This window comes from Ornithodoros turicata, chromosome 5, assembly GCF_037126465.1.
Source record: "Ornithodoros turicata isolate Travis chromosome 5, ASM3712646v1, whole genome shotgun sequence".
Classification (NCBI taxonomy): Eukaryota; Metazoa; Arthropoda; class Arachnida; order Ixodida; family Argasidae; genus Ornithodoros; species Ornithodoros turicata.
Window position 1 is genome coordinate 74,838,529 of NC_088205.1, and position 21,822 is coordinate 74,860,350.

Genomic DNA, 21,822 nt, shown 5'->3' on the forward strand with positions numbered 1-21,822 from the left:
AATAAATGCCTGTTCACCTAGTGTAACATAGCAAAAAAATAAAAAAAACATTGCGTGGCGTCTATTTCTATGTGTTGTTCGTTTTTGTTTTCCTGATCACTGTTTTTACCTGGGTACTTAAATTTCAGACATCAGCACCAGCTGTTCGGGCACCGAAACCGAAGTTGGAAGGACTCCGAAAAAGAAAGTGCACCGATTTAAAATGCTGGGAGCTTTGTAGCAAAGAAAACCCGGATGTAGTAGCTGCAAACTGCACGACAGGAGGGGAGTGCTTATGTCAATTTGCTCACGCGGTAGGTGTACGTCCTTTTTGTAATAGATGACTTTCCGCTTACCATGTGTTCACACAAGCGACATTTCCACGGAGCAGTCCAGCGGACGAAAAAGCAAAAAAAAAACTTCCGCCGCGTCTTATACTGAGCACTCGCACGGCACCGGAATATCTAGCGTACTGTGTGCATAGCAGACGACACCACCGACAATGTCGTCTGCTACGGTATACCTTGTGGCTGAGCCGCAGGATATTCCTCATGGTTAGTAGAGCTATGACGTTTTGCGCATCTTCCGCTGGAGTGATCTGCGGAACGTTGCTCGTGCGAACCACGGCCTACTAGATCATAGCGACCATGTCATAGTCGGCAATCCGTATGAGAAGCCCGTCCGCACGATCCGCTAGGGGCGCTAGTCATCGCCCCGCGAGATGTACATCATGATTGGACAATGGAAATTTGAATTTTGAACGCGCACAAGCGGACGTACGACTACCGTAGCAGACGACAGCAACAGCTCGTATGAAAACGTGTAGACTGATTACGATAATCAACTTTAGAAACAAGCACCTCTCGCGAGACATACACCGCTTGTACAAAAATACTAAAGTAAGCTAAAGTACAGAGTACTGTAGATATTGAGGAAGCAATAATATTGAGGGTGCCTATGACATGGTCGCTATAATCTAGTAGGTCGTGGTGTGAGCACACGGTTAGCTAAACGCCCTGAACTATCATTAAAAAATGTACAGAACAAAGCTCAGAACGAACGCTTATCGTTGTCAATTTCCTGTTCACTTGTTCCTGTTCCTCCTGTTCCTGGTCCCATGAAGCTACTTCATTTAAATGCGTTTGGCACAGTGCCCAACCATGCATCTTTTTTCTTTTTTTGAGGTGTCGTTCCTTCGATTTACTTTTGCTTTACCCATTTTTTTTAATACTGGCATTATTTTTGCATTATTTATATCAAACCCGCGTTGATATAGAAGGGAAGAAACGAAGAACAGCCTGTGTTCGAAATATCGGAGGCTCTCCACCTGAGACACTTCCCTTCACCCGTGTTTATATGTTTCCTGTCTGTGTGCCTTTGCGCGTTGTAAGTGACTCTTATTTTGTCTTTACTCGAAGGATCAGCAGCACCATAGCGGATGCACGAAAGAAAAATGCAGGCAAGAGTGTGCCAAACAGCACCCTGATTTCATCAGCGCCACGTGCACCCCGGACGGATCTTGTGCATGTCAATATTCACGACTGGTACTTCCAACCATTCTACTTATGCACAAAATGCTCAAAGAGCTTTTTACAAAGTAAATTTAACTGAGCATACCTTTGTCCGCGTCTTTTGCTGCAGTCAAGCTGATATGAACCTTTAATTAGCTTCAATTACTTTCAATTACTCTTTAATGACCGAAGGTAACCGTTGGCTACCTCAGCTAATCTTGAATTTCATTCAATTCCATTTAATTACGTTTACTTGCTTTAATTACTCTCAATTTTCCTTTAATTAACGTTAATTACATTTATTCTTTCTCTTAATTACATATATCTTACACTCATTACCTTTCAGGTTCATCTTTCCAATTCCAACCTTTAAACTCAACTTTCGTGCTTTAACTACTCTTACTCTTAATTACCTTCAACTACTTCAATTCCATATCATTTACCTTCATTTGCATTTACACTCTTATATCCCCTTTCCATGTCCACTTATATACCTCTGCCTCGGTGACGCTTAATCATCTTATACACACACATACGTACACACAGCTTTTTCCGCTTTGACACTCCTAATGCTAACGCATAAAAATTCATGAAGTGTAACAGCACTGAAGGATTTCAGGCCTGTAGGGCCATACTCACGCTCCTCAGTATGAAACTTGCATTGACGAATATGATCACAACCGATCAAGCACCATAAACAACACTCACAGGCTCACTAGCCATACACTCTTAAAAATGAACTTCACCGCATAGCACGCTCCTAACCAACCATCATCTCGAATGATATCGTTATCTGCCCTGATTTGTTGAAAACTGGAGGCGTACGCCTTTTCTGTGACAATTATGAACAGCATAAGTGTCACAAAAAAGGCGTACGCCTCCCGTTTTAACAAATCAGGGCAGATAACGATATCATTCGAGATGATGGTTGGCTAGGAGCGTGCTATGCGGTGAAGTTCATTTTTAAGAGTGTAGACTAACGAGTAACGACGATACGTCTGCGTCTTCAAATCAGGGTTCAATCTCAGCTCCCAGTTAAAAAACTCTGAAGTGTTGTACTCACACGAACACGTCTCACATTCACAACCGAATTTTTCAACTCATGCGGATCTACGTAGTAATGAACACCACGCGACCTACTGAATGTTTTAAACCGATAGGTTTATTGGGCCATCCACCGCGTAGGTAGGTTCGTCCTTAGCTTTATAGGTCACGTGACACCACGGGACTGGAGTTCCTAAGAAACTGCTTCATTTAAACGCGTTTGGCACAATGCCCAACCATGCATCCTTTTTCATTTTTTTTAGGTGTGGTTCTTTCGGTTTACTTTTGCTTTACCCATTTTTTTTTAAATACTGGCATTATTTTTGCATTATTTATATCAAACCCGCGTTTATATAGAAGGGTAGAACAGAAGTACAGTGTGTGTTCGAAATATCGGCGGCTCTCGTCCTGAGGCACTTTCCTTCACCCGTGTTTATATGTTTCCTGTGTGTGTGCCTTTGCGCGTTGTAAGTGACTCTCATTTTCTATTTACTCGAAGGATCAGCAGCACCATAGCCGATGCACGAAAGAAAGATGCAGGCAAGAGTGTGCCAAACAGCACCCTGATTTCATCAGCGCCACGTGCACCCCAGACGGATCTTGTGCATGTCAATATTCACGACTGGTACTTCCAACCATTCTACTTACGCACAAAATGCTCAGAGAGCTTTTTACAAAGTAAATTTAACTGAGCATACCTTTGTCCGGGTCTTTTGCTGCAGTCAAGCTGATATGAACCTTTAATTAGCTTCAATTACTTTCGATTACTCTTTAATGACCGAAGGTAACCGTTGGCAACCTCAGGTAATCTTGAATTTCATTTATTTCCCTTTAATTACGTTTACTTGGTTTAATTACTCTCACTTTCTCTTTAAGTGACGTTAATTATCCTTAATTACATTTAATCTTTCTCTTAATTACATATATCTTACATTCATTACCTTTAAACTCAACTTTCTTGCTTTAATTACTCTTACTCTTAATTACCTTCAACTACTTCAATTCCATATCATTTACCTTCATTTACATATACCCTCTTATATTCCCTTTACATGTCCACTTATACCTCTGCCTCGGTGAGGCTTAACCATGTCATGCACACACACACATACGTACTCACAGCTTTTTCCACTTTGACACTCCTAATGCTAACGCATTAAAATGCGGGAAGTGTAACAGCACTGACAAATATCAATCCTGTAGGGCCATATTCACGGTCCTCATGCAGTATGAAGCGTGCATTCACTAATACGATCACAACCGTTCAAGCACCATAAACAAGTTCAGACTCAGTAGCCAAAGACTAACGACGACACGTCTGCGTCCTCAAATCGGGGGGTGGGGTGGGGGGTGGGGTGGGGGGTGGGGTGGGGGGGGGATATATTTATTAGACGAAAAGGAAAAAAAAACGGGGGAAAGGTCAGCCAAACGAGACGTCGGCTTGCTATTCCAGAAATAAATAGATAAATGGAGTTCATCGGAGTAAAATCTCAACTCCCAGTTTAAAAAACTCCGAAGCGTTGTACTTACAAGAACACATCTCATATTCACAAACTAATTTTTCAACTCCTGCTACGTAGTAATGAACATCACGTGATCTTGTTAATGTTTTAAACCGACAGCTTTATTGGGCCAGCCACCGCGTAAGTCCGTCCGTAGCTTTATAGGTCACGTGACGCCACGTGACAAGTGGCCCTATAAAGGGACTTCATTTGAACGCGTTTGGCACAATGCCCAACCATCCATTCTTTTTTTTTTACGGGCCGTTCTTTCGGTTTATTTTTGCTTTACCTCTTTTTCTTTCTCTTTTTTAATGATGGCATTTTTTTTACCATATTTATGCCAAACCCCGTGTTTATATGTTTCCTGTGTCTGTGCCATTACGCGTTGTAAGTGTCTCTTATTTTGTCTTTACTCGGAGGATCAGCAGCCCCATAGCGGATGCACGAAAGACAAATGCAGGCAAGAGTGTGCCAAACAGCACCCTGATTTCATCAGCGCTACGTGTACCCCGGACGGATCTTGTGCATGTCAATTTTCAGAACTGGTACTTCCAACCATACTACTTACGTACAAAATGCTCGAAGAGCTTTTTACAAAGTAAATTTAACGTTTTAGAGATAAAGTAAGCATAACATTAACTGGACAAATCGATTTAACTTACTCGTAATGTTTACTGTGAGCCAAACATTACTTGCTGCACTTCGAATGCGTGACGCTTTCTGTTTCCACTGCACAGCCAAAGACAAAGTCAGGGCGGCCAATTAACGTGACCGTAGCAGAGTGTAAACCACGCCAGTGCGCCCAACATTGCCAAGACCGCAAGGAGCCTGGAAAAAGGGTCGTCAAGTCGGAATGCACCACGATAGGAGCTTGCCGTTGTGTGTACGCTGCAGGAAAGGTACTCGTCGTACTCTACCACATAAGTTACTGTCTCACGCAGATCATGAAACCCGCTGCCATGTTCGCAGGGTGTCACTACAAGTAATCCCGAGTACACGGATGTGGAATCGCAGGATGAAGAGTACGTGTAGTTCTCGTAATTTATTATGGCGAAGGAGGGGTGTTCCAGGAACCTTGGTAAAGGACAGGCGCTTGGATGTTCTCAAGTATGGAACACATGCGCTGTTAAAGGGTCGGGTCCAGATTTTGTCAAGAGATGAAAGAGCGAGGCAATATGAGGGAGTGTAGCCATGGAATGACGAAATCGAAAATAGGAAAGAAAGTAAGCGGAAGAAAAATGGAACCTTCTTTGAAGAGCATACCGTTCGGCGTGGTGGTAACATATTTTGAGTATATGATTATGCGGTATACATGACATTCTCGGGTACACGTAAACAGGACCCCGCCACAACTTCCGGTGCCACGAAGACTTCCGGTCCTTCCGCGACTAAGGACGCTCGGAACCAGCCGCCATACAGAATTATATCTTTCGGTTTCCTGATTCGCTGAAAACGGGAGGCGTATACGGCCCTCTCTCTCCACAAATCAGAAACGTTAGCTGTATCAATCGGCACAGTGGTTGGCGCAGAGCGTGTTTGCTGTGAAACGGGATGTCGTCTCGGCAACAAACCGGAAGTGGTGAAGACTGCATGTATATTGACGACTCTCTGTTTACAGACATGTGACGTCACGAAAAGACCGGTTCGAGGCTATATTTTGCCGTGGTGGGCAAGAACACCACCACCTAGACAGAGAAAGCTTACGCACTGCCTCCTTTCTCTCTTTCAATTAAGAATCAGAATTCGTCTGCTACTGCGATTCGCCGTTCTGCGAATTCAAGAACCCTCAAATGATTGCAGCTCACCTGGAACCTGCAGACCTAAATATTTAGACAAAAAGTGCAAGACACTTTCCAGAAAGTGAATTTTGAGAAAAACTGAGACCGTTTTGCGCTTTATTTCCAAGTTTTCCCGTTTAGTTCGCGGGGACGTTCAATCACATCTCGCAGACGACGGCGGTTCTTCTCCATGGCCACGACCGCTGAAAACACGTTCGTGATTGGCTACGGCCGTTGAAAACATGATCCTGATTGGCTGACTCTTAATGGTTACGTCACGTCGACGTGCGCGCAGGCTTCCTGTATCTAGGTGGTGTTGGCAAGAAGCGGGAAGAACGCGTCGGCTGATAGGCTGATAAAGCTGACAGGGCTCACCAGCATGCTTTGCGCGGTGACGTAGGGGCTTAGGTCCTCTCCATTTGAGCATATGGGGATTTGACACCGCAAGGAGTCCGGTCTAGACCAACTCGTAGCGGATGCGTTTCGCTGCGAAGCACTATGTTGTCGTGACAGCCGTAATGCAAGGAAACGCAACGGTGTAAACTACTCAAGGGAGTTTTGCCTATAGAAAATCACCATTCTGTCTCACCATTCTGTACCTGATGAAGCGTGGTCCGCCACGCGAAAGCTCGTACATATTAAGCACATATTAAACTCGGAAAGCTTCGGTGTCATAGTTTTGAGTGTTCCACGTTCTTGTCTTTATAAGGTGTGACCAGGAGAAGTGCCACCGTGACTGCAAACGCAAGAATCCAGACGCAGAAGGAGGAAAATGCCTGCCTTGGGGAAACTGCCACTGCTACTTGCGTTACAAGGTATGCCAGTGCGTTAATTGATTAGAGTTACGTGGTAATAAATTGGACGGAAGTTCCCCGTTGTGGGGATGTCTTTATCTGTGCCGTATAGTTTAATCTGTCTGATCCGTTTAAACGTTTGATGTATCTTCTCTTCCTGCAGCCCAAACCGGTAACAAAACGGGCGAAACAGGTACGCAAGCAATGTGAACGAAGGATAGCTATATTCAGATATTTTATTCGAATATAAGGTAAAGGCGAATGTGTAACGAATGCTACAGCACAAATAATGTTCTTGTAGGATGACTGCTGCAGCAAGAAATGCAAGCGGAAGCTTACGAAAGCCGACCGAAAAAGATGCAAGAAAGTATTGAAATTCTGTTCCTGTCAACGCAATTTTAAAACTGGTGTTCAGGTACGTACATCTGTATTCGCTGCGATATTGACCTATAGGGGGCGACACTGTCACCTTTCTAGTGTGGACAACACGCCGACCGATGTTCGGAGTTGATGGTTCTTGTTCGTAATTATCGCGTATATTCACCGGAAGATCACTTGTGCCGCGATGGTACGGTACTTTTCGGCTCCTCAATGCTCCACCTACTGCACTGAACGCAGAATAAGCGTGTAAAACACGACGCGCAGACGACGCGAGGAAGCTATCCACACTACGGTAGTTCATCGTTTTTCCGCAGCGCGCCGTCGCCGTTCGACCTCGCAGCGAATAGCTTATGTAAACAACGTTTACGTTGTATTCACAAGTTGTCGTCCTGCCGCGGTCTGAATGAGTGAGTGAGTGAGTGAGTGAGTGAGAATGATGTTAGAGAGAATGGGAATGGCGTGATTTGATGTCCGTCCCCCTGTACTTGAGGCACTCTAGCTCAGGAGAAAGTCCTGCTGTCATGCTGTCGCATGCACGCGTAACGAGCTAACGAGGGGCGTGGCACTCGTAAAGAAGGGCACGTGATAAAACACGTGCACGCGTGATACGTGGCGGGCGTAGCATATACGTCACGAGCAGTGTGTCACGTGCCCGTCTTTTTGAATTTCCCGCTACTCGTTAGACGTACAAGCGATTCAGCCCCCAGGGTTCGAATCCTGGCGTCAGCACCCTTTTCAGGAGTTGTTTGATTTCATTGAATAGCCTTCTCAGTCGTCGAATGAGTCTTCGTCGTGTTCTTAATGCGTAATCTTTGTGCAAGTCACGTACAGAGGAATTCACCTCGAATATTTTGTTATCCGTAAAGTTCTGAGACTGAGTTTAATTCTCACAATAAGGTGCCCTCTCCTATTTGGTGAGCCCCCAATTTTCTAGTTGCACAATATTTTTCTTTATAAAATTAGAATGGATGCTGCAAGAAGTTTTGTGCTGGCAAGTACGATGAAATCGACAGCGATGCTTGCGACCTCTTAATCGGAAACTGCATATGCCCCGTAAGTGCTTTACTTCGATACAATCTCATCTAAGTAGTGTACAGAATACCATTCGAAAACATATTTAAACATGAAAAAAAAACGCGAAACGAAATTTGAAAAAGGGGAAAGAACACGCAAATAATGGGATTTTTAAACCTCCGTCTTTGTCTCGTTTTTGCAAGGCCTAGAAGCCTAAGCCTCCAACAACTACGTCTGTATACGCATGGGGTTTCCCATGGGTGAAAGTTATCTCAAAAAGCGAGCTGGGATACATGTGTCTCGAACCCACAACCATCAATCTTCTAGAATAGATGTTCCCAGGGAGAATTTGCAACCGCATGCGACCGAGATATACGTATATAAAGGGGACATATATGTATAAAGGGTGTACTTGTAGTGCGACGTAGCGTCATTTTCCAGTCAAGGCATAATTTACGTTAACGTAATTTTTGCGGACCATTACGTCTTCAGTGATGGCTCGTTGCAGCTATGAGCTTTTTAACCTCCCGGCATAGGTCGGTACCGTTTTGCCGCCACTTTTTGGCTGAGCAACGGTTATTCCTCGTGTTAGGGACACGTAGGTAAAAATAAATAAAATCTATTTTCATGATTTCATCCACTTTTTTGATGAAGGAGAGCACCGAAAACAGCTGTTTCTTGTTTATTTTTCTTCTTTGTGTGTTTGGTGTGTGACAAATTGAAGAGTCCGGGTCACCACTGTACACTCAAGCAGAAATGGAGCAACGGATGATTCTCGTTCCTTTTGTATGACAATTCTCGTTACTTTTGTATTGCTGTCAAAGTAATGGCATATGCTTCATTTTGCCAGGAGAAATTCTTGCACTTTAGTGCCTATTTAATGCACTTCCTGGATTGTTGATTGATTTTACTTTTGTCTCCATATCTTTCCTTATATATCCATCCATCCATGTATTTATCTGGTGCCTGCCAACAGCTAGGCAACGGACTTCTTGAGCAGCGCACCAAGTAGAGGAGTAAACGTGAAGTAAAATTTGAAAATAAATTCTCTAACCTTGTGAACCGCCTGGAAGCGAAATTTTGTATTACATTTCAACCTTGTGAACCATCTGAAAGTGGAATTTTGCATTCCATTCCATGTATTCCATGTTTGCATTCGCGTCAACATCATTATAGTGGATCTTTTGCTTGCTTGTATGTTCACATTCAACCTCAAACGTACTCCTTCGATTATTTCCATGTGGAGAGATCACCGGAATATTCTGACTACACAGAAGAGACCGGCGAAGAGTACGTATGCGAAATGCTTCATCGTTGCACTGCACGTCGCACCATCTGTCGCTATCTTGATACGATATTCCGCTGGAGCTGGACTCACTCGAGTGCAAGGAGAGAAAAAAAAATAATGTTTGTATGCACGGTGATATCCACAACACAACACAAAGTCGTCCTACGCAAAAAGAAAGCCTTCTAACTGTTTCGAACGACAGACATGCGCTGACGCAGAGTGTTGTCGTCTGCAAAGAAATGAATGCGCCTGATCGCGGTTATGCACAGTCGTCGTTCTGGTCCGGTTTCATTGACGTACGTAGAGGAAACGTGCAGGAAACGGACGTGACGTACGTACAGGAAATACGCTTTTTTAGTGAAATGTTCACGAAGGACCAGAATGACGTCCTCCCTCCGCGTTTTGAAACGCAAAAAGTCTCACTAAGCGAATCCAGCGGCAAAGCCATTCTAAGTCTCCGGCAAATATTTCCTATAACGATAGGCAAGATTACTTGTTCTCCAGAGGCTGTTGAGTGTTTAAAGCAGGCGGGATTCTCAACCAGTGGGGAATTCCCCCTGGGGAGGGGAGGAATTTGGGAGTGCCGTGGGCGGAATAGCGGTAAGGTAGCTCGCGACGAAGAAGACGTTCAAGGAACGCAGAAGAGGCAATAAAATACCTCTAATTTTTATGCGTGCATTGCTTTGGAGTTAATATGTTAATATTAGGGTTATTATGTTATTAATAGTTATTATTATTATTATTAGTTATTATTATGTTAATAATGTTAATATTGGGAAACAGATACCACTATGTTCGCCATCCGCCGACAATCTGCTTGGCGAAAAGTGCTTAGTCACCAGCGCCATCGACATCAGCGTGACGTCACTCCCTAACAGGACGAGCGAGAGGGCGGCGCTCAGACCGTCCGTACGACCGCGGCATTCCTTTTCTCGAGGCCGTGCTCCGATAGGCGGTACAGGCAATGACGTTCTCGCCCTTTTCCAGAGAGAGAAATCCGGCATACTCTCAACGTCCGGCATCTGCTCTCGTCATGTGTTCTACGGTAGAGCAGTCAAACTACGCCACAGTTTCGCGTGCGATGTTCGATAGCGCGCATGGTCAGTGTACAACGAGGAATAAAATCACGCCATAGTTTCGAAATCGACTGGAAAGGATACGACCGCGCCTTATGGATGTACCAGACTTTTGTTTTGAATATACTATAGCAGCGAGACTGATAGATTTTCCTCGTAGTAACAAAGCTTAAAGTCAGAAAATTGCGCTTGTACGAATTGGTTTGGAATTCTTTGTCTCCAATTAACCGAAATAAGCGATATCTAAGACATTTTTTTTAAACGTTATATACGAAAATAGCATACACGCAAGATATGCGAACGTCTGCTAAAAACACGCAGTGGGATGCTGAGACAGATGATGGCGCATCCTAGACTAGAGCGCGCGTGGGTGTAGGGGGGGGGGGGGGGGCGAGGCTCCGACCGCCGGCCCCCCTTCTCCCCCGGGAAAAATTGTGACACATCCAGGACTATCGTTACTAAACTCACTATACCTAATCTAACCTGGTTGAAGCCGCGACTACAGCCGCCGCCTCCCCAGCGCCCCCGGAGCAGTTTCATCGATATAGTACACCCGTTGTTTTTTCACGAGAGCGCCTTTAAAGCCTGTTTTCAACGTTGCTTCTTTCGTGTTCTTCTTAATCCGCCTAGGTATGAATGCACGGACGAAGACTGTTTGGAAGAATGTAGCTATCAAGATCCTGATGTGGTCAACGCCACCTGTACGAAGCTTGGGGAATGCGACTGCAAATTCGGCACTAAGGTAAGCAGCTTTCCCCGGCATGCCATATCTTACACCGCTGTAAAAGAGTACGTATTGCTGTTACATTTTCAACGGAGAAACGTTTATCTTGGAAAAGAAAAAAAAAAAGGCCGTTGTTGCATACGTGCACTCGTCATTGGCCAGAGTAGTCGCTTTTGGAGGGAAGCTGCAAGTAGAGTCACTAAATGGGGCGCAGAGTAGCGACACTGAACCACGCCGGCGAGCGACCGAAACCGCCATCTTGGGTCCGGCGCGGCTGCGTCGCCTAGCAACGGGACGCCAATCTCCCCTTTCTCCGCCGGAGAACAGTGCGCAGTCGAGCCAGCTCGCAAAAGAGGAAACCAGTTTTGGATAGGGAGAGGACTCAACATGGACGGCGCGTTCTCGGAAGGAGAAACCACGTGACACAATCGGTCTAATCGCGGACACCGGACGGCGACTCGGCTCCGAAGTCTGCCGATCGGCGCAGCAAGCCAAGCTCCCAGCCAATCGCCGAAGGCCATTTTGAAACACAGACTTTCTGTGGCTATCAGTGGCTGCCCATACGGCTCATGGTGGCTCGTCTCAATGGCTACCGCTGCTGAAAGCACGCTCGTGATTGGCGGACTCTTAATTGTTACGTCACGTCGCTCAAGAGATCAGGATTTGCTCTAGGTGGTGTTAAACCCAAAACCGCCCATACGGCGTAGACTGGCGCAACTCAAGCAGGTATGACCAGCGCGTAAGCTAAGAAGAAAGAAAGGAGGAAAGTACGGTGACGTCACGCGAGGGGATCACGCCGGCCGGCCGCGGCTGCTTTCTCCGACCTTTATTTATTTTTTGTTTTTTTGTTTTTTGTTTGATCGCACACTGACAATACACTGCACAGGGGAAATGTTTGGCATGGTGTCTCCTGGTGGACAGCTTGACGAATGAAACCTGGTTTCGAGCAGCCTTGGGAAAAGTTACTCGGAAAAGTAGCTGAATTCCAGTTGCCACACGAATAAAGTAACCAAGTTACAAGCCTTGCTTCTTTAAATGCGGTAATTTTACAGTCCCATCGTTGGCGGTAAATTTTTGTCGAAACTCCTTTTTAAATGCTTTTTAACTGAAACTTTTTAATGTTTCTGCGAAAATGCAAATTTTTTTGTTCCATTGTTACTGTTGCGGTTACACAATTTCAGCGCACCACAAACACAGCCTGGCGATCTCTAATGTTCATCGATAATGGCAGTTGAAGAACGCCTTCGTGGGCCTTGTGAGGCTTGTGTTGTGTTTGTCCTCGTACGTTTAGATAGCCTCATCAACTAGAACGTTACATGGGATCACGTGGTGTCAAGTGATCGATCACCTACGAAAAAACGTACCGTCATAGGCGGTGGTTGTCCTTATAAAGATTTCGCTTTAATAAGTTCATTAAAAACTCCGAATGTGGTTGCACAAGGTTCCATCACGGGTTTCACAGTTGCTAAACAACGTTAATTATAAATTTTCTTTTTTTACAGCCCTTAATACCACTAACACGGGTAAGTAACGGTAATTACGATTCACTACATTGCACTTGCATTTATGCAGTCCCTTCGGCATTGGGGTAGTGGGCCACAACCCAATTGGTGGCGAATTTCTCCATTCATCATCATCAGTGTATTTGTTGTTGTATTTATGTGCTATTATAAAAAGCAGCGAGTCGCACGCTGTTTCTGCGGGGTTTCGAAAATAATAATAGTAATAATAAAATAATATATGTTTATTACCGTGCCTACACACAACGATGATGAGATGGGGCTGATGCCGGCCCTGGGCGCCGCCCCAGTGCCATTTGTAGATATTGAGAGGTGACGATGGAGATGGTGCCCAAGAAAGGCCAAAGCCTAATAATAATTATAATAATAATAATAATGGTAGTGCCGTGATGTTACACTTAAGGTTTGTCTGCCTAAAGTTGCAGAGTTGCGACGATATACGGATTGATATTCGGGAGTGTTTTATGACTTGTGACAGTTGTGGTCGAGCAGAAGGTCAAGGTGGTCGTCCCGCGAATTATTAAACGTGCACTAAACTCTTACCAAGTGCTCTTTGACGTCCTTCGGAGATGACGACGTATCGGAGTAGTAACTTGCTCCATGCCACCAAACTGTTTGGAGTACGTGTCCTTGGATTCAATCCTGAGGGACTTACAACGTTGAGGACATACAACTTTGCGGACACGCCGTTGGCTTGGAACTGGAATCGGAAAGAGAAATGATACGACTCTTGGATTTGGAGGCGGCTCGCTCCTATCATAATCATAAATTGTGATCATAACCATAAACTATGATCACGGGCGACACACTGTATTTAACGTCCCTCACGGAAGACGGCGTGTCTAAGCGACTTTTACTCTGTCACCATGTTGCTGGCGTCCTCGGCCGGGTTCGAACCCGCGACCTTAGGTCAGTAGGAGGGACACGCTACTGAGTGATCCACCGCGAGGTGCGAGCCATGTGCACTTTCTTGTTCCCCAATTGCGCCCCTTATAGGTCTGGTCGAGTTCACGTTCAGCCAGCACTTGCTGAAAAGGAAGTGCAGCAAGAGTGGAACTATGTCAAGTAGAGGATAACGCGGGAACGCATCAGCGAAGCAGAGAAGGAGGTCATGGTTGTTCGGAAAAAAATTTAGAAACAGTACCTTAAGTGAAAGACAAGCGTTTAAGAGGATATTGAGGGCACGACCATCTCGTGAGATGGTCGTGATTGAGGGTTTCTCTTTTCTTTTTTTTTTGGCGATCATACTTTTTGAGACCCCCCAAAACGCGATCAAAATGAGCGCAAACGAAACTACAGTAACAACAACAACAAATTTGACAGTACTAACAACTACTACAGAACTTCACAGTAACCCTTGACAGTACCGCAACCAACTACAGTACAAGTTTGGATTGGCTTTGCGACATCATAGGACAACGGGATGGCTTCACTTTCACATCATACCGTTTATTGTCAAATGTGGCAAAACACATATTTGTAAGGGGAAGTGGGAACTTTCTCATTTTCATCTTCACCCTACCTCGTACTACCCCGGAAAATATACACGCCGAAAACGAGAAACTCTAACGATAACCAGCAGCAGAACGGTGGCGCCGAATACGGACGGCAAGGCCTCCGTACTCGCGCACCGCGTCGCGGAACTTTTCAGAACTACTGCATCGAGTGAATCCAAACCGAAGAGACCTCGGGAGAGAAGAGCAGTTGGTGTCTCGTCAGATATCTTGAGATTAAGAAACGCAGTTGATAAAAAGGCAGCAGCAGCTAGGGGTACCCTCCCTCTTCCATTCAGAAGTTACCTTACCTTAGCGAGAATACACTAACCGTCATATTCCCGCTTCGTATTCAGCGATCCCGAAAGCCTAGCCGTGCCTCCGAGGTGTCTTCTCTTTGATTCTCGAAGCGCACTTCACCGCAGCGCCTTCGCTTACCATTCACTTCACTCATGTGCTCAAAGGACCATCCAGCACCACCTGAATGTCCCAAGAGCTTCAAGCACCACGAACGACTGCGACGTTGTTGTTGAGTTTGTGGCATACATCGTTAGGCCAGGAGAAGATAGATTGCACAGCGGATGAGGATCCGTCACTGAAGTCAGTGAGGGCCCCTTGAAGCGCACTTGGCTCTCTAGGTATCTCGGAGGCGGAGCGGAATACGGCGAATTCACGATCCTCACTCCATTGAGTGGAGGAAAGAAGCCCTCCTCCACATGATGAGCCATTGGGCATCAACGAACCGCCGGCGCTACCGTGTAGTACTCGGGGAAAGCGCGAAGGATTTCCTCTACCAGAGTGGAGTTTTGAGTGAAGGTCCATTTTTGTAGCACAGAACCGGTCAGGGTGAAGTCGAGAATCGTTTATGCATACAGCCCAAAAGGTTGTATTCTTCACGGTCCCGGACTCGACCTTCCACTCGAGCTGCTCTTCGCAACCGGTTCTGTGCTTCAAAACTCGACCTACACTCGAAATGCCCCCTAAGAGGAAGAAGACTTTCGCGCTTACCTCGAGAGCTACACGGTAGCGCCGGCGTTACCTTGATGCCCAATGGCTCAACAAGTGAATGTTGACTTATTTCCTCCACTCAACTGAGACGTGTCCAGGATCGATTAGGAATACGGCAGTAAAGTCTCGCTCAAATACACACACACTTACTTCCTCTCTCACATCTTTTCAAGCCACACGCATATTCACACAGACGGAGGGCATTTTTCTCCAGTAATGCAGTTGTAGTTTAGGTCAATGAAGCAGAGAACGATCACAACACAAAACTGACAACACCCAGCTGCATATTTTGCTCAAGGAAGGCTGTTGATAACTTAAGACCAGAGAGAAAGAAAACAGAGAAATACTGGTACGGGTATACGGGTACGGGTATACGCCCCGCTGCCACATCACTCTTTAACGTCTACACCTCGTCTAATGAATCGAGTGTCCGCACGTTCGGCGAGCTGTCGGCAACCAACATCGAGAACAAACAAATATCCATAATTGAATATCAATACCATGAAAATGAGGTAGGACTTGAAGAACACAACAAAACGAGCCAACAAAACAAGCCTGTCAACTTCATCCTCAATCTCAGGGTATATCCAAGTATGGATCGAAGTTGGTGACCGCCAGCTGGCCTGCTTCCATTACCCAAGAAAAAAATTGACTGCGTGATGCATTCACTACTTGCGAGAGAGAGAGAGAGATCCCCTGCTATTGCGTGCTTTAGGCAAAAGAAAAACGATCTAAACATTTACATATAAATTCTTGTATGAAGATGGTGCTTGAAAGGTTGCTCTATTTGCGTTTATTTTAATTTGCGTGGCTTCCCTGGGTCGTAGCGTAGGTGAAGTTATTGCCAGCCAGCAGAGCTGAACGCAAACAGAACATGTTCCTTCGCCCGTATAATACACCGAAGCATGCAATCTTGCAGGACTTTCGTCCCGGACGATGTAAGTACGACGACTGCTGGGACTACTGCTCGCTAAGGTACACGGGCCAGTTTAAAGCAGAATGTACCCATGCCGGAGCCTGCAGGTGCAAAGGCGCTCGACGGGTACGTACACAGATTCATCACAACCACGTACACAAGGGTATGTGAGGTGTGCTATAAGAACAAGTACAGATATCTTCATCCTGCAGTTTGTTCAGCAGACGGCGTAGCTGGACAGACTGCGCCTGCGTCTTCTGTATAGTCTGCTCAAATTACCGTGCAGCGTACCCACATCATATAGCCTTGCCAAATACTAGCAACCAATCAATTAACATATCATTTCGATGTATTCTCGAGACTAACATCTCCATTTTTTTCTTTTACAAATCAATCAATCGATGTATTCATGTGCGCAAATATTTACATCATGAACAGATGACGAGCGCCACATAAATCGAATTTCTATGGTGCGCGCTAATGACTGCGCGTGCGCAGCAGACGACATAACCAGACGCAATGCGCCCGAGTCGTCTGTATTGTCTGGTCAAAATACCATGGAACGCACCATCTCATATAGCCTTGCCAAACGTGAATGACTTGTTATGATGTAACGTCAAATCGATCAACATTTCGATGTATTCATGAACAAAACTTTTCTTTATCAAACAGCCTTTCGTAGTGCCTACAACGGAAACTACCACAACAGTAGGTGCCCTCCAATTTAATTAGAATCTGAACATAATCATATTGCTCTCTAATCCCAAAAGGATTAAAGTATTTATTCAATTTGTAGGCCAGTGAATTCTCACGTTAGATATTTAGCTATAGTAGATGTGCTCTGTTCGCTTACATTTGTCACATTCTGAAGGAAGAATATTCGACGGAGGAGCCACCGGACTACGGACATGCTCCGTGGACCCCGACGCCACGGCCTCTCCTCAGCGGAAAATGTGACTGGGTGGAATGCGCTAAGGCGTGTCGCAAGCAACGTAAAGACTTTTTAGATTCCCGATGCACAAAGCGCGGGCACTGCCACTGCAAGTTCCCCGGAGAGGTACGACTATAATGCTGAACCGATGTTGTGGGTTCAATAGACGACTTCAGAAAACCCCAGAGTGCCTAGCGCCGCTTTGAACTGCGGGAACTTGTGTTATCGGAAAGAATTAGGAGAAGGTCTCCAAACTGTTTCGATTTCTCCTCTCTCGGTCCGTTGTCCACGACGTGTCAAGGTCAGCCAAAAACGAAACGTGACGTACCATTCTCCCTTCCTCATGACAGTAAGCGCCCACACTCTTAAAAAAAGGGTGTACTTTAACTCCTTTTTTTGCCACATATATAACACCCTTTTGGAGAGTACAATTACGCTCAAAAGGGTGCCTCCTCACTCCCTCAAGGGAGTAGCATAACACCTTTCTCCCTGCTAAAGAGTAATATTACTCCCCGGCAGGGAGAAGGTGTTATGCTGCTCCCTTGAGGGAGGGAGAAGACACCCTTTTAAGCGTAATTGTACTCTCCAAAAGGGTGTTATATATGTGGCAAGGAAAGGAGTTAAATTACACCTTTTTTTTTTTTTTTTAAGAGTGCAGGATGCAACGCGTGCGCAAGGAGCTCTGGGATTTCCTGAAATCGTGTATTCGGCTTTTTTGACGACTGCAACAGTTCTTTCATATGTAGCCTGTCATCGTGATTTACACTATAGTCTCTATCCTACAGGACATCCCGATTTCCTGTACCGTCGCGCAATGTGACAGAGTATGCAAGGCCAAAGTGCACGGATTCATAAGCTCAAGTTGTACGGAGCTAAATATGTGCAAGTGTCATTATAAAGAGGTACGTGTTCAGTTCAGCAATTCACCAATAATGCCTGCTACACCAGAGACTATACAGCACGTAATCAATGTATAGACCGTCGCAATAGGGAAGTCAATCGGACCATCAAAACTTCACCATACCAGTAGTTCATGATGGGGTTTCAACACGTTGAGGCGAGAGGGGGCCGAACGGCAGGACTTGGAAGGTTGGTTGGACAAGACAAAGCGAGAATGAAGAAAATTTTAATTTACGATCTAGGCAGCGCAAACAGGCGTTTCATTTCTTTGTTTGTAGGGCTTCTGACGGCAGTGGGAGACGGGGGAGGGGGGGGGGATTTAGATTTACCCTGCCCTGGGCGCAAACTTGTCTCGCTACGGCTCTGCGTTGAGGCCCCAGGATTACTTCACAATACAGGGAGTTTATTTTTATTCGTTATAGAATTTTTATTTCAATAAAGCTAGCAGAGCAAAACAGATTCCGTTTTTGCAGTTGAGTTATATGACTTGGCGAACATTCTCCCGAAGAAAGTATGTAACTACAAGATCACTAATTACCTAAATTGCATTAGTTAACTCTTTAAATTAGGGGATTTCGCGCAAAGGCGATATAGCAGAACGGGAGATATTCCTCGTTGAAAGCCATTCCATGTTTAAAAAACCCTTAAACGCGCACATGTTTTGAAATATCCATCGTTGAATTTCGCTATGCAAATGAGCCGAAACAAGAACTACGCACTTTTCGAGTGCAGAAATTACGCGACCTTCGCCTTATCTGGGTCGGAGAGCGGTCTATCTTACCAACAGATTAGCTCCTACACCAATCAGCTCCATCGCGCCAAAGCACGTGGCCCTCTCACGTGGACTCCCTGTCTCTCTTTCTGCTCTCGAAAAGTGCGTAGTTCTTGTTTCAGCTCATTTGCACAGCGAAATTCAGCCATGGATATTTCAAGAGACGTGCGCGTTTCAGGATGTTTTAAACATGGAATGGCTTTCAGCGAGGAATATCTCCCGCTCGCATATCTCGCTTTTGCGCGAAATCCCCTGATTAAAGAGTTAATTAATAAATTTTAGGTAATTAGTGATCTCGTAGTTAGATATACTTTCTCGAGAGAATGTTCGCCTGACCATATAACTCAAGACCCAATTGATTTTAAGAAAAGATCTTCCCGTTAACAGCACCGCAAGCCATACTACCCCGACGACCGTTTTATAGGCCGCCCGTTCAGAGACACGGCCCTCCCGCGAGCGGACCGCGTTATCAAGGGGCCCTTCTCTATACATGAAGGGTGTATGTGTAATTGAGTTTTATGGCGCAAGGGCAACTATATATGAAGGACCATCTCCCGTTTGCCCCCTCCACCGCGTACGCCCACGCAAGGGCTTATGGGAACTTACAGCGAGACGACCAGAGGCGGAGGTAGTAGAAGAAGAACAACAACATTCCCGATGTGCGCAGCAGCAGCGTCAGCCGGGGTAAACCAATGCCATAACCGAAGCAGACGACGGAGCAGAGTCCCTCCAAGTCCCATGCTGTTTTGCGCCGCGCGCTTGGTGGCGCGCGCATCTTTGTAAAATCGTCTATTGCAAAAACGGAATCAATTTCGCTCGGCTATTTTTATAAATAAAAATTATGTAACTACACGGTTAAAAATGAACTTCACCACATAGCACGCTCCAAGCCAGAGAGCTATCACCCAGAGTGACGTCGTCGTCCGATTTGCTGAAAACTGGGTCCTTACGCCATTTTTGTGGCATTAATTATGCAGTTCATAATCGCCTCAAATATGGCGTGCGGAATGATGGTTGGTTAGGAGCGTGCTATGCGGTAAAGCTCTGTTTTTAGGTGCAGAGGTGCGCGAAATTTTCGAATACGAACCGAATACGAATACCTGCAAAATTGCCCTTCGGATATCGAATCGAACTTCGAATATCACGTCACAGTTATGTGCGGCTGATCCTTAGAAAAATGCCCCAGCTATCTGCACATGTACAGTCAAATTATTTTTACAATGAAACAATGTGTTATTCTCATGAGGCAAACTGAAAACCGTAGAAACAACTTGCACTTCAAAAACACTTGATTGACACTGAAAATCTGCGTTGGCATTGTAAGCGCTGGTGAAGCAGACAGACAGAATGAAAGTAAAGGGTAATGGAAGTAATGACATGTTCAAAACGTGGGATGGTTTACTAATGAGCACATCTCAGCTCACAGGTGACCAAGAAGGAAAACAAATGTATAGCAAGTGCTCTTTTCTTGCACTGACTATGCTTTCCGCATTTGTCGTTTCGACTGTGCTATCACGCGTGACGTCACGCGTGAGACCATCGTTCCTGTTCTTGACTATCGTAGCTGTTGTAGTATTCATGTTCGTCGCTGCTCCTGCTTGGCAATAAGCTGGTATGATATTAAAAAAAGTTCGAATATCAGTTTTCGAATACGAATACGAATTATATTCGATATATTCGATCGGGAAATATTCGATTCGCATTCCAAATTTCGCACACCTCAGCTTCTGCTATTATTTGTGCAGTATGTTGGAGCATGTAGAGCAGTGACTCTCAAATGGGGGTCCGCGAAGACATTTCGAGGGGTCTGCGAGACTCTTGCTCATCAGTGAAATGAATGCCACCAGAAGAAAGTCTCAAGGCCAGTCGAAATATTAAACTGACTGCGCGCGCGCAGAGTACCTACAGCGGCAGCGCATGAGGAGCCGTGGCAGCCCCATCGTCAGCATATGTTACAAGCAGAGGGCTATCTCTAAAACGCTGTCAGTTGACGCTGCGTATCACATGACCGCCTCCTTCCCTGGGTTGTGTTTGCCGAAAGCCGCGTACGACCGCGACCGACTGCAACCTACCCATTACGCGTCACACAATATCGGCAGTACAGCTTCTGTTGCCATTTTCGACAACATATCCACGTGAATATGCCTTTTCGAAACTTAATTACATGCCCAAAAAGCAAGTGCAGAAATCGCCTGTGTGTCAGTGCAGACACGCGCCTTTGTAAGAGGATATCAATGCACCCATAAAAATCAAATAGTCCGAACTTTGTTGGATGATTTTTTCTTGCGTGTACGAATAATCTCATTTCACACTGACAATTTGTTCATTTCCTAATAAATTCACGTACCCCCCTCCCCCCTCGCGCGTGCACTCAAAGGGTCCTCTATCAATTCCTCAAGCCCAGAAGGGGTCCCCGACACGTGCATGGCTGAGAACCGCCGATCTAGAGAGTCCGCAATGCACAATTCACACGATATGAACGACAGCAGCAAGGCTGTATCCTCATATACTGTGACAGGCCAAATGGCTTAAGTTAAAAGAGATAGCATATCATGCACAAGAGTGAAGGTTTTCTCTCTCGCTCTCTTTCTACAGAAATGCGTAGAGAAGTCTTGCAACAAGCATTGTCTGAGAAGTAGTCCAAGGCGTCTGCTTCGTTCGCGTTGCTTGGACACCTATACTTGTCAGTGCAAGTACCAGGCCATGTTCTAAATAAAAGTGTGCCTTCGATTATTGTTATTTACTCTGTAATAATATGACATTTTTATGTTTCTAGCAAAAGCAATAAATGCCTTTGAAGAATGCATACATCATTTTCCATCTAAACTAGGCAAATACGCGAAAGAACGATGAAAGATGAAAGAAACGATGTTTTGAGGCTTTGTATGTGTTTGTCCTTTCTATGTTGTTCCAGCCTCAGAACATCAGTTCTCTCTTGTTCTTAGGCAAATACCTCTGTGATGCCATATGGGCATCTGATATATTTTTTCGTTGATGTTGCTACGATTTCTCATTCTACGGTTGAAACAGCAATGAAGAGCAAAAGCAATTGGGGTCCTCGTTATACTTCTGCCTGTGAATCGAGTTTTACCCACTACTTTACGAAAACGCTGATGCACATTAAATTCAGGCTTGCACACAAAATTTTCTTTCAAGAGAACATTTTTTTTGCTGTTTTTAAAGTGTGTGTA

The 21,822-nt window shown here is 45.2% G+C and overlaps 1 protein-coding gene across 4 annotated transcripts in view; it reads left to right on the top strand.

Annotated features, from left to right (window-relative positions):
• Positions 1 to 21,437, top strand: part of LOC135394807 (integrin beta-like protein 1) — a 43,700-nt gene extending 22,263 nt beyond the window's left edge. For 2 of the 4 annotated variants that reach the window (XM_064625801.1, XM_064625802.1), the window contains exons 6-23: positions 129 to 293; positions 1,398 to 1,523; positions 3,034 to 3,159; positions 4,456 to 4,581; positions 4,774 to 4,935; positions 5,006 to 5,058; positions 6,524 to 6,629; positions 6,772 to 6,801; positions 6,910 to 7,023; positions 7,953 to 8,042; positions 9,250 to 9,293; positions 10,998 to 11,109; positions 12,594 to 12,614; positions 16,032 to 16,154; positions 16,701 to 16,736; positions 16,900 to 17,085; positions 17,745 to 17,861; positions 21,227 to 21,437. In XM_064625801.1, the coding sequence (XP_064481871.1) occupies positions 129 to 293; positions 1,398 to 1,523; positions 3,034 to 3,159; positions 4,456 to 4,581; positions 4,774 to 4,935; positions 5,006 to 5,058; positions 6,524 to 6,629; positions 6,772 to 6,801; positions 6,910 to 7,023; positions 7,953 to 8,042; positions 9,250 to 9,293; positions 10,998 to 11,109; positions 12,594 to 12,614; positions 16,032 to 16,154; positions 16,701 to 16,736; positions 16,900 to 17,085; positions 17,745 to 17,861; positions 21,227 to 21,343 (1,854 nt within the window). In that variant the 3' untranslated portion in view covers positions 21,344 to 21,437. The remainder of the gene's footprint in view (positions 1 to 128; positions 294 to 1,397; positions 1,524 to 3,033; positions 3,160 to 4,455; positions 4,582 to 4,773; positions 4,936 to 5,005; positions 5,059 to 6,523; positions 6,630 to 6,771; positions 6,802 to 6,909; positions 7,024 to 7,952; positions 8,043 to 9,249; positions 9,294 to 10,997; positions 11,110 to 12,593; positions 12,615 to 16,031; positions 16,155 to 16,700; positions 16,737 to 16,899; positions 17,086 to 17,744; positions 17,862 to 21,226) is intronic. The other 2 variants (XM_064625803.1, XM_064625804.1) reach the window with 2 other exon arrangements.
• Positions 21,438 to 21,822: the final 385 nt, after the last annotated feature.